This window comes from Lagenorhynchus albirostris, chromosome 5, assembly GCF_949774975.1.
Source record: "Lagenorhynchus albirostris chromosome 5, mLagAlb1.1, whole genome shotgun sequence".
NCBI lineage: Eukaryota > Metazoa > Chordata > Mammalia > Artiodactyla > Delphinidae > Lagenorhynchus > Lagenorhynchus albirostris.
In genome coordinates, this window is record NC_083099.1 from 87,245,613 (window position 1) to 87,258,211 (window position 12,599).

The 12,599-nt window shown below is 37.4% G+C and overlaps 1 protein-coding gene across 16 annotated transcripts in view; it reads right to left on the reverse strand.

Moving 5' to 3' along the window:
* The window catches only part of PHLDB2 (pleckstrin homology like domain family B member 2), a 130,420-nt gene that overhangs the window by 31,914 nt on the left and 85,907 nt on the right, over nt 1-12,599 (reverse strand). For 11 of the 16 annotated variants that reach the window (XM_060150632.1, XM_060150631.1, XM_060150627.1 and 8 more), the window contains exons 6-9: nt 9,152-9,280; nt 3,142-3,297; nt 2,084-2,194; nt 229-318 (exon numbers count right to left, since the gene is read on the reverse strand). In XM_060150632.1, coding sequence (XP_060006615.1) covers nt 229-318; nt 2,084-2,194; nt 3,142-3,297; nt 9,152-9,280 — 486 coding nt within the window. The remainder of the gene's footprint in view (nt 1-228; nt 319-2,083; nt 2,195-3,141; nt 3,298-9,151; nt 9,281-12,599) is intronic. The other 5 variants (XM_060150628.1, XM_060150621.1, XM_060150634.1 and 2 more) reach the window with 2 other exon arrangements.

The window sequence follows — 12,599 nt, forward strand, 5'->3', positions numbered from 1 at the left end:
CACACACACACACACACACACACACAGAGTGAATCTGCATTAGACACAAAAATAATCCCTGAAATTCTCAAAGCACAAATAACAAAAGGCAGGAAAACCATCAAAGCATTGAGTGCTTTCATAAGTCACCTCAGTTAGTGTTTTTCCTAGTCAGCTAATCGCATAAAACTGAGGCACGTCTCCTGAGTTCTAAGGTGATATGAGTAGACAAGAAAAATCACAGCTTACCTCTTTTAGAGTATTGGGGTTGACAGGAAACCCTTTGCCCCCAGAGAGGCTGGAGTATTTCTTTTCCAAATTACAAAGATTTTCCTTTTCCTGAAGGAACACAAAATCTATTAAACTGAGTCAACCTTGTATTTCCCTGATGACTAACGACTGAGTATTCTTTCATGGGACTTACTGACTCTTCACATAACTTCTCTCGTGAAGTGTTTCAATTCCAGTCTTTTGTCTGTTTTTTAAAAATTTATTTATTGGTTATTTATCTACTATTTTTGAGTTTGTAGGAGTTTTTAATGTATTCTGGATACAAGCCTTCTGTCATTTCCTCTTGAAGAAATCTTTGCTTACTCAAAGGCCATGAAGGTGTACTTGCACACTTGTATTTTCTAGAAACTTTTTCACCTTAATTTTTATGTTTAGGTCTATAATCTGTCTCAAATTAATTTATATGCATGGTGTGAGGATGAATGGTATTGAGATTCATTTTTTTCCATGTTTACCTAGTTGATCCAGCACCCATGCTGGACTTTCCTTTCCCTACTGGATTGTCTTAGAACCTTTATCAAGAATCAATAGACAGTGTATGTGTGGGTCTATTTCTGGACTCTGTTCTGTTCCTTTGATCTATATGTCTATTTGTATGCCAGTACCACACCCTCTTAAATACTACGGCATTATAGTAAAACTTGAAGTCAAATAGTATAAATCCTCCAACTTTGTTCTTCTTATTCAAAGTTGTTTCAGCTACTCTATGCCCTTTACATTTTCATATACAGTCGATTCTCATTATCTGCAGTAGTTGTGTTCTATAACGTTGCCATGAACACTGAACTAGAGAATATTGAACCATTGGGTTTCTGGTCACAATATTTTCATCAACTGATTACTGCATAACTTTGTTTTATGTGTGTCTCTTTTTAAAGACATCTTATTTAATATACAATGTTGATACATTAACATTAAATTCATAGCCAACAGCACCATAATTCATGCCTGAAAGCTGTTTATCTAACACATGTATTTTCACCATAAGGCACATTACAGCCTTCCTGCCGTTAGGAACACCAGACAATACTTCAGCACTTGTGAGCCACTTTAAACAGCAAAATCACCAAAAAGCACAAAAATGTGAAAACATGGCACTAAACGGTCCACAGAAAGGACACTTGTTTACAGTAAGAGAAATAAAACAAGAAGGCAGAGAAGTGCCTTGTTCAATCTCAGCTGGGAACATGCATGTCCATTGAGTGACTCAAAATTTTCACTGCTCTGTGCCTGTCCATCCATGACTGCATGACAAGTATTAATTTTAGGGTTACAAATGAATTTTAGTGAGCAGATGGATTCACAAATACAGACTGCATGAATAATGAAGATCAACTGCAAATTTTAGCATCAACTTGTCAATTTCTACAAAAAAATCTGTTGGGATTTTTACTGGGCCTTTGCCAGGAAGACCCACATGCAAATAATTGGAGTTCAAAACAACAGAGCAACTGAGCCAAAATGTTTGATTGAGAGCAGTAAAAAGAGCAGAATATGTTTTACCTATCTGATGAAAAATATGATATTTTTTAAAAGAAGAAAATCAGAAAACATACAGATTTTTCATAGTTTGGATTTTCACACTGTGGAAAAGCATGAATAAAATGTCTTTGCTTATTTTCTGTATTATAGTTAATCATTCAGAGCATCAGCTCATTAATGTGGAGGATTAAATAAAAATGTATATAGAAAATTCTTCCTCAAATTATAATTCACTATTCTTTATTAAAAGGTACTTACTTTGATGGAAGCAACTTTCCCTGAGTTGGAACCTGTGTTTTACTGCAACCAGTGCTGAAAAGGAAATACTTACTCTCTGTAACATCATTATTAAGTTATTCTTTTCTTTCACAAAATGATCTTGTTCTCTCTGAGCCTGCTGGACAATGTGATTAGCTTGCTTTTTCAATGCAGAAATTTTTTCCTGGAGAAAAAAAAAAAAAAACGACCATAGAGATGTACATTAGACATTCAAGGGTTTTCCAGTCTGTCCTGGAAAGGGAGAAAAAGTGTTATAACCTGAAGCACAGTGACCACATTTCATTGATGGTAGGTAGGCAGTGATTATTACCCAGAGACGATGAGCAGTTTCTTTGAACTGACAAGCTCAAGGCTTTTCTTTACCTAAGGCCAAGTGATTCAAAATCTATTTCAAGAACCTGGAAGTCAACAGGAAATCTTGTGTTAGAATATAAATGAATTTTTGGCATCATTTTGGGAGATGCCTCATGAGAAAAAACAATGGAATTTCTTATTTAAACTGAAAGCTTAAGAAGTCACCTTCTCCATCCTCTCCCTCAACTTTATCAGTTTAGTACAGAGCACAGGGGTGCAATTCTAAATTCTGGAACAGGAGTTGAATTCTGGACTGGACATCCGGGTGCTCAGGGCTGGATGGAGGCGGTCATCTGCATAGCATTCCACGAGGGTGCTTCCAGTAGTAGTAAACTATCAGCCATCTTTGAGAACTACTGGGCAATGGGAACAGAGGCATTCTAGAAGAGACTGTTCGTAGAATTATTCTAAATCCAGTTACTACGATTGCAAAAGCAAGTAATTTAAAACAAATATCTAGATTTCAGATTTTCTCTACCTTGTTTTCACATTTCTATTCATAAATGCATCTACAGCATCAAGCAACGATGAGTATAACAAGTCTTGGTTTATCTAGTTGGGAGCACCATTTGGCATGTAAATGGCAGGCTCCACGATCTGCCAAATGTGACACGTGGTTAAACACACAAAGATATTCAGCTATAAAAGATAGACAGACAGATGGACACACGCTACAGCTATGTTAATAATCATTCTTGTCACATAGCAAGGGGTATATTTTGACTTTTCACATTGAACAACACCTGGCAAAAGTACCTTTCTAGTAACAATGTTCCGTTGATATTCAGCCACTTCACGCAGGAGCTGCTGGGTCAGGTTCTCCTTTTCCTCATCTAGACGGCTCTCACGCTCAAGCTGCTGGAATTCCAGGTCTTCAAAGTGTTTGCTCTCCACATCCAACAGGTCAGCATCCTTTGGAGGAAAGAGAATGAAAACAAGACACACCAGAATAGCTGCAGCGTTCTTAATGGGAAGAAAAAATTATTAAAAGCAAAAAGACCAAAATATCTTTCCACTTACAACACTGACCAGGGTTAGAACATGATAATCCTCTCTCTGGAGTTAAACCCCAGAGCAGTGACTTTACGATGAAATTGAAAGGGACTGGGGTAGGGGTGGGAGGGCAGCATCTATTTCACCACTGGTTTTAGACTGCTCTGTGGTTGTAGGAATTCTTGCTTTAAATCTACCAGGTGGCTTTAAAATGGATCATGAAATATAAAAAGAATTCAATAAATAACCTAAACATTATCTGCAGACCAAAGGTGTGACATAATCTCTTGAGAAAAATTCCTGTTTTCCACAAATTTTCAAATGAAATGAGACTTTAGTATAAAGATTAAATTCAATATTCCCAAGTTGTTGACTATAAAAAAAAAATTCAAAAGTTGGCATACATGGGCTTCCCTGGTGGCGCAGTGGTTGAGAGTCCGCCTGCCGATGCAGGGGACACGGGTTCGTGCCCCTGTCCGGGAAGATCCCACATGCCGCGGAGCGGCTGGGCCCGTGAGCCATGGCCGCTGAGCTTGCGCGTCCGGAGCCTGTGCTCCACAACGGGAGAGGCCACAACAGTGAGAAGCCCGCGTACCGCAAAAAAAAAAAAAAAAAAAGTTGGCATACATAACAGATCAGAGGTCTCTAAGAGGAATATATGTACCTCAAATGGCATACCACACAAGGCACTGGGATGTGAGGAAGGAATATTAGAGCTTCTTTATATTTTTTTTAGTTTTTCCTCTTCTTTTACAAATTCTCAATAAATGTTCTCTAATGTACTTTCAAGTAGAGTAGTATATGTACATTATTTTAAAAGAATATATATATTTTGAGCATGTATGCAATACATATAATATATACATTTATAATATAATGTAACCTATATGTATGTATATGTAGGCATGCATGCTCAAATAATTTTTTTTTTTTTTTTTTTTGCGGTACGCGGGCTTCTCACTGTTGTGGCCTCTCCCGTTGTGGAGCACAGGCTCCGGACGCGCAAGCTCAGCGGCCATGGCTCACGGGCCCAGCCGCTCCGCGGCATGTGGGATCTTCCCGGACAGGGGCACGAACCCGTGTCCCCTGCATCGGCAGGTGGACTCTCAACCACTGCGCCACCAGGGAAGCCCTCAAATAATTTTAATGAAGGGAGAAGTCAGCAAAAACATTTGAAGATTGGAGTTCTTAAACTGGGCTTCTGTGAATCCCTTAAAATTGTTTACAAACCTTTTTATTAGAAACAGTAGGAGCCAAAGCCTTCATCAAGCACAAAGAATGACTCGAAAGGTTAAGCACTCGAAAGGTTAACTGAAAGGTTAAGATTATTCTAGGAATAATCTTCAGGACATTTAAGAACAAACAGAAATCACAGAAGTCAGATAGTCTAGAAGAGGCATTCTCCAACCTATGAGATGTCTGAAGACAGGAGTGAATCTGTATCTCAGCAGAGACTGCTGCATGTTGTATGAGTTGTTCTCCCATCTACTTAAAAAACAAAAAAACAAAACCACACACACACACAAAAAAACCTCCTTATTTTGGGAGCCTTTGACAGAACTGTGAATGTGGTATGTATAGAAGATTTTTTTAAAAATATGATTTATAAACAATTAATGACCATAAAAGAAAAAGGCAGCTAGGCTACATGGCTCATAGCACTACATGGGTAAAAGTGCCAGGGCATTTTTTTCAATCGACACATTAAAAAGAGTTGGATAAATAAACATATGATAAATTAGATCTATATCAGTATTTAAACACACCACCCCTTCCCCTGGTTTTTATATAAGTGATAAACTTATATATAAGTCTTCTAATCAAATGGAATATTTTTCTATCTTCTGGAATGAGTTTATTCTGGGGATGATTCACAGAAGGACTATGTGCTACCATGAAATTACAACCAACACTATAGCAACAAGATTATTATGTCAACACAGACAGTGTATTCTCAAAGCCTAAGAACAGGAAAAACAATTTGAAAAACATATTCAGCATTTCTTAAGGCTCCTTTATATTTTAACTGGCCAAATGTAAAGTGGTCTTGGTTTCAAGTAACTGGGTGACATTTCAAGTTTATCAGACATTTCATGCTTATAACTTCTACAGGAATTAATGGATGTGGACCAAATCTAGTCACTGCTAAAGGAACTGAGACATAACACTAGTGTTATGTCTTGAAACAAAAGACATCAGTGATATGTTTATTCATACAGGCCTCCATACTCAAGTTTTTAAGGTTTTTCAATTAAACTTGGTTTGCAGCTAAAGCTTATTGGGATAAAAATTTGAATAGGCTTTTTTTTTTTTTAGTTTATAAAGAATCTTCATTCAAAGTGGGCATATGGCTCACAATATATACACTATGCTAGTCAGTGGCTTACTCCACATCTGGTTAATGTGCAACATATGCTATTTTAACCACATGAAAGTCACAGAGCCATTAATTTATTTGTAGTAAATATTTAAACCACTACATGAAAATAATAGCACACTAGGCAGGAAAGTTGAAAATTAAAGCTTAGCTCAGCACTCAGATTCCTCTGGTGTAGTCATCTGATCAAGTTATCTAAACCATTAAAACGTGTGTATATAAACTTACACTGTGAAAGAAAAACAACTTGGGAGGGGAAAAACTTTTACAAGATTTTAGATAAGAATAAGAATTCAAGAGATGGAATTTGGGGGCAGGAGTAGTTTAATTGAGCACAGAATAATATATACAGGAAGCTCAAAGTCAAGTGTATGACCAGTTGAGTGAAAATTTTAACTAAACTTCTCCACTAAAAGAACATGACAAATCTCTACTGGCTGGCAAGTTCAAAGGCCAGGCGTGAAAGGAAATAAGACAGCTGTGCTAAAGAAAATTAAACGGAATTCCTTTTTTCCTTCCAATAACTTTTGAGAATGTATATGGCAGAAGTTTACATGTACAACTTTATGTTTTCTTTGCCTAGTAGAGGAACAGAAAGAAGAGACTAGACGTGGAATGGCCAGGAGAGATTACAGGAATAATCTTATGACAGCCCAAGGTCAATTTTGAAAGCAAATTTAAATGGAGCTTAGGGTTTGTTACTATTTCTCCATCTTATGTGCTACAGTCAAACACTTTTTTGCATACTTTTGGAATTTGGAAAAAGACAATGGAAATCATGTAGTACGATCTTCTCATTTTATACATGAGGATATTGAGGCCCACAGAGGTTGAATGACTTGTCCAAGGTTAAAGGATAAACTCATTGTAGAGCTAGTGAGAAAAAAAAAAAGGCTAATTGTAGATATGACTGAACAGAATTGTTTAAAGATCAAGAGACCGAAATCAACCATTCAGCTGAGTAAATACCAAAACACCACAATACTATCCTAGCCAGTCCTCTCCAGCAGATGCAAGGCTCAATTTTCTTCAGGGTTTTTTTTCTCACACTACTTGTATCCCAGGGAACAATTCGATTGGTGAGCCCGTTATCAACTACGTTAATCCATGGGCCATGCAATCAACATCGGATGAAAACTGTATTCTGCTTTAAAGCAATGATTTAGGGGTCAGAAGCCCAGTCATAAATCCATAGTGCTGCATGCACAGAATCATTCTACAGTTTTGGGTTAAGTATTTGAGACAGCATACAGTTTAAGAAAATGATTTTCTTCCTATTCATTTATTTTCTATTTTGTCTGACTTGCTGCCTAATGAAGTTACTTGTAATAAAATCAACTTTATTGAATCTAGCTTAAATGCCTTGGGGAAAGCTTTGTAATGAAGTGCTATTCTGAAGTGTTCAAAGTCTGAAGGGAAATGAGTTGTGATAAGACAGGAAGTTCCAGTATGAATGGACTTCTCATGAAATAAGTGAACTTTTTACTGATTAAGCCAAAGGACTGGTGAAGAGTTATTTTGGTCATCATCCTTCCCTGGAAAACAGAATTAGTAGTTCTCTTAGTATCAGGTGAACAGAAGCTAGCACGAACCAGTTTTCTCTCCTAAGGAAAGGGGTTTTATGATAAGAATTTTGCACTCTGCTTGGAAAGGAAGAGGAAGGAGTCTTTGCCTTCAGTTAGTGGAATAGGCTGTCTGTATCATTTCCTTTCCTCATTTGTAGTCAAAATTCTTGGAACATATACAAATTTATGAGTTATCCTATAGAATCTAACAGATTAAGCAAATTAAGTAATTTGTAACTACTTAATTACAAAATTACAAAATAAGTAATTATTCATATCATGCTAACTCCAGGTTATTAATAGAATATATCAGTTTTTATTTGAAGCAATATTTATGAAGAATACAAACAATAACTGGATAACTAAAGGAAGGGAAGAACAAAATACACAACCATGCTTCTGACTACATAAAGCATTATGGTGACTATGTAAAATCTTTAGCAATAAGGCAAGTTGAAAAACAGTAAACAAATATAAAAAAATCAGTTTCCCAATCTCTTTTGTGAACTGGCATAAACACAAAAAAATTACAAGCTAAAATAATTTTACAAATACTATTCTTTTTCCAATCATTTTTTACCTTAAGACTTTCAGAGCCTTGGGACACTGAGGGACAGGAAGTTTTATCTTCTTATAGCAAATTAAGCTGTACACAATAAAATGAGTAAAGGGGAAGAAACATTTTTGAAACTTTTTTTGATCCAACCTTGTAAAAAATTAAAAATATTAGAACCGTTACACTGTAGTGTCACCTGTCGGTACTGGGTACTCTTTATTCAACCTGTACAATACACTGAAAAGTTTCAACTGTAATTTTTCATAACCTAGTGATACTCAGAGATATCAAACATATTTGTATTCAAGGTCATCTTAAACATTTTCAGGGGTGTGCTATCTTAACTGACTTTTTCCCAGTTGCCCAAGAAGGTACAGACATAGCAATATGAATAAAACTAGTCTTCTTTCCTACTCATGTGGAAGCATAAGTTGCTATTGACTTAGGACTAATTACTATTAGGCTCCTTTAGAGGTCCAAGACTGTTAACGACTGCCTCTCCAGAGTCACAGTCTATTTGGGCTGCTGTTTAGAGCAAATAATACAGCTGTCAAGTGGCTATGAAATATCAAGTGGCCTTGCTAGTGTCTGCAAAACTTTCCACCTAGGAAGATAAGTATCGAGGTCGTTTCAACACTGCCAACATTAAAGATCAAAGAATAACCTGATAAAGTTCAACTAGAAGATCTACGCTTCACGAAGTTTTAAAAAATATGAAGCTTGTGTGAGAAAATGTTGAATGCCCTGCATCTTGGGTCTTGTTTGATTGTTGTGATCATGCTAATGAGTTCAAGGTCACTAAGAAGAAGAAAGGAAAAGAAAAACAAAATGATGAGTGGTGGTGGGGAGCAAATTAGAGAATAGAAAAATTTGTGGACAGGAGTATAAAAACAAGAGGAGGAAAAAAAAGAAACATTCGCGGGCAAACAGGACTCAAGATGCAGCAGAGAACAGGATGCAGGGAAAGACATCAGCCGATTTAAACGCTACAGTCTTGTTGGTTACATGTCAGTAATAGCTCTCTTTTGTTACAAAAAAGGACTTGGGAAATGTTTTTGCATTATTAATGAGGCAAAGGATTCCAACAAGGAATTTTTCAACTGATTAGCATGGAATATATATGGTCAGCATGCATATTTCTATTTAAAACGTATCTAATGACCAGAATTTATGCAAATTTATGCTATGTGAAGGAGGAAGTCATAGGTAAGTGGAACTTAATTGAAAAAAACAAAAAAACAGAAAACAACTAGCACATTCCTGTTTGCTACTGACCCTCTTCAGTTGTTGTTGCAACTGTTCCCTCATGGACTCAGGACAATTGTCCAGCTGGGTCTTCTGCTCGGAGTAAAGCTCCTGAAGCCTCTCTAGTTTTTCCCTTTCAGCATCAAGCTTTACCTTCTCCTGAAGTTCAGAAATCAGAAAATAGAATAGCGATTACCTTCACACCCCAAGCAGTCGTTAGTGAACATTTCCCAAGGATAACACAAACAAGCAAGCACACACAAACTCCAGACATCCTACGAATGTAGAAACATATCTTGTTAGTGACTAGGATAAGAGGGTATAAGCGGAAGTAAGGACAAGGGGCCCCGTTTCTACATTCTCCAAACCCAGTCCACTCCATCGGGTATTGGCAACGACCCCTGTCCTTCCTTCCTCCCTTCCTTCCTGCCACCACGTTACAAAAGCAGGGGAAGCCACCGTCATATTGGTCCATGGTCAACAAAGAACAAAAGAAATGCCACCCGAATTCCTAAGATAGCCCTGCAAAGAGTCACTCGGCAGGGAACCAGACAAAGGATGGCGGGCGTTTACCTCAAGCACTGTCAGAGTCCAGTTTGCTGAAGGCATGTGTTAAGGAAGCCTTGGCAATTATTGAAATTTTGTTCTCAGGTTAGAGGCACATTAGGTGCACAAGTTGATACCCTGGTCATGTGGAACAGTTCTAGCTCTTTGGCAAACTTCAGAGCTTAAGCAATTAGAAAATCTGCTGCCCGGGAGAGCGTCTAATTCAGACACTGAGAGAGCTAGTAAAAATGCAAGACTGACAAAGCAGCAAGAGGAAGGCATATTAGACAGCTCAGATGCACCAAAGGTGTGACATTTACTCTGGAGATAAGGACTTTCCTACAATGACTGACATAAAAAATAACTGAAACATGGACCATGGAAAAAAAGAAAGGGTCAGAGAATGGAAGAAAGGAGACGATAACACTAAATCCCTCCCAAGTCACACACTCCAAAGTGACCCTGGACATTCTCCAGGGTATAACAGGCAAATACTATAATACAGTATCACACGGTCTTCCAGGGCCACCTCTTAAACTGAGAAACAAAACTTCAATGCGTTTAGTGCCAGTTTTCCCATCTTATGTTCCCTTTACAATACTCTGAACCCTTGAAGTAAATTTCAGACCTAATTCTCTCCTTGTGTAACACTCTCAACCTAAACTAAAGCACTTTAGTGGAATGGAAGCACCACCACCCTTTGACCCCTTCAATAAGCAAAATATTTACCATCACCTGACTTTCTTATGTTCACTATTGATTTGGTAGAAATAAAACTGGCTTCTAAGCCTATCACAGAAAAAATTTTTTAAAGGATGAAGATTTGAAGTAGCCCTATAAATTTATACTACTCTCATTTCTTCATCCAAATGGTCATGATTTCCTATGTAAACATATACATAGATTCTTTATAAAAGATGTTGGAGTTTAAGTCTAAAACTATATGACATCAATACTTACACAAGTACACTTGAATCTCCACTTTTGGCTTACATTTTAAAATGTCAAGGGCATTTTAGAAATGTATATTTTGATTTAGAAGCACTTTTTTTTTTCTCAAAATGATTACATCTAGAAGTGAGAAAACTGAGAATCCTACTCCATATATCAACCTAAAAATGATTCTACATCTTAGAATTTAGCAGACGGTAACAAAAGTTTCCTAAAAGGGAATTCCCTGGTGATCCAGCAGTTACAGCTTGGCGATTTCACTGCCAAAGGCCCAGGTTCAATCCCTGGTCAGGGAATTAGGATCCCACAAGCTATGTGGCCGAACCAAAAAAAAAAAAAAGGAAAGAAAGAAAGTTTCCTCAGTCTTACTGTGAAGTGTGCTCACTGTGCACAGCTGCAGTGTAGGAGTGAGAAAAAGTGATGGCATCATTCACAGAATAAAGGATTCTCAAGTGTTACCTCACAGTAAAATTGAATATACTAGTGCCAGTTAGATTTAGTCTTTAGCTTCAGAATTAATAATTTTTTTCCCTTAATAAAACCAACAATACAGAACACCTGTTGTCTTTGGCTAAGAAAATGTGTTATTTCCCTTGCGTGCAGATCTAAGGTTGCCCTATTACACAGCAAAAGAATTTTGTCCACAAAGAGTTCTATTTCTAGGTGTTGTATCATCAGAATTTGCGGCCACTCTAGTTTCAAACAGAAAGTTAAATAAATAAGAAAACTATTCATTCCAATCAAATAGCAAAGATGCAAAGCCTTAAAATTTAAAATAATATTTTATAGAAAACACTGATACGATATTTAATAATATGGAAAGGCACTGGCCTAAAACACAGGTCTCAACTCCGAAGAAATAACCAAACTATTCCTCTGATGCTCTCAATTTTTAAATTGCTAATAATAAGCACAAATAGACAACTAATAAAAAGTACCTTACGTTTACACAGTGCCTTCCTCCTGAGATGCTCAAAACGTTTTGCAATTCCATACAAGGGGGCAGTTAGAACCATTATGCAAGCAGACACCATCAGGACCTTCTGCAGATTCTCTGTGGTTTATCCGTAATTCTGTGACCACTACCTGGGTCTCAGAGTGACAGCTCAGTGGGGCCGAAGCTAGGGCAAAGGAAGTGAGGGGAAGGATGAAAGAGGGACTAGTGGCAGATGGGCCCGGCCATATACCACACGGGGCCACAGACGTGATATCACTCCTACAAGAGCCAAAAGTAGACCACCTCTGAGCCAGAAAGAAATTAATATACCTCTCTTCTATTTACTGTCCAGGAAGTTTTCAAAGAAAAATTAGCTCTAGGCAAGCAGCTAATTAGAGCTGAAAGTATCACCTTCTACAGCGAAGGTAAAATAGTTGGACAAATTAGATGACATTCCAGCGTTCAGGGATTCTAGCTTTTTACATGTAAAATATGAACACTGGGTGTTATTCTCTTCCCCCCAGATTTAAATTAAAGTCACCTATTCTAACTACTATAGGCATAGCAATATTTTCCAAACATCAAATTGGGAGACAGCACAACACTTTTTTCTTAGGATTCATAAATTTGGTTTCAGGAAATAAATGAATTAAAAAGCATTTTTAATATATTTAACAAATTTAACTTTGTGGAAAGAATAAGGTTATAAGGAGTCGGAACACTCCAGGAAGATCCAGATGTAAAGGGTGTATTTATAAAACAAAGACCAGAACGTGACTTCCCTAGAAACACAGACACCTCCATCATTCTCGAATTGACTTGTCCTCTCTTGATGGGCCAGCAAAAATCCAGTTGGGTCACAAGTTCATTGTAAGATTCTATCTATTTTGCATATTTAAGACTGAGGTTTCTGGGAATTCCCTGGCGGTCCAGTGGTTAGGACTCCACACTTTCACTGCTGAGGAGGGTTCAATCCCTGGTCGGGGAACTAAGATCCCGCAAACTATGCAGTGTGGCCAAAAAAGAAAAGAAAAGACTGATGTT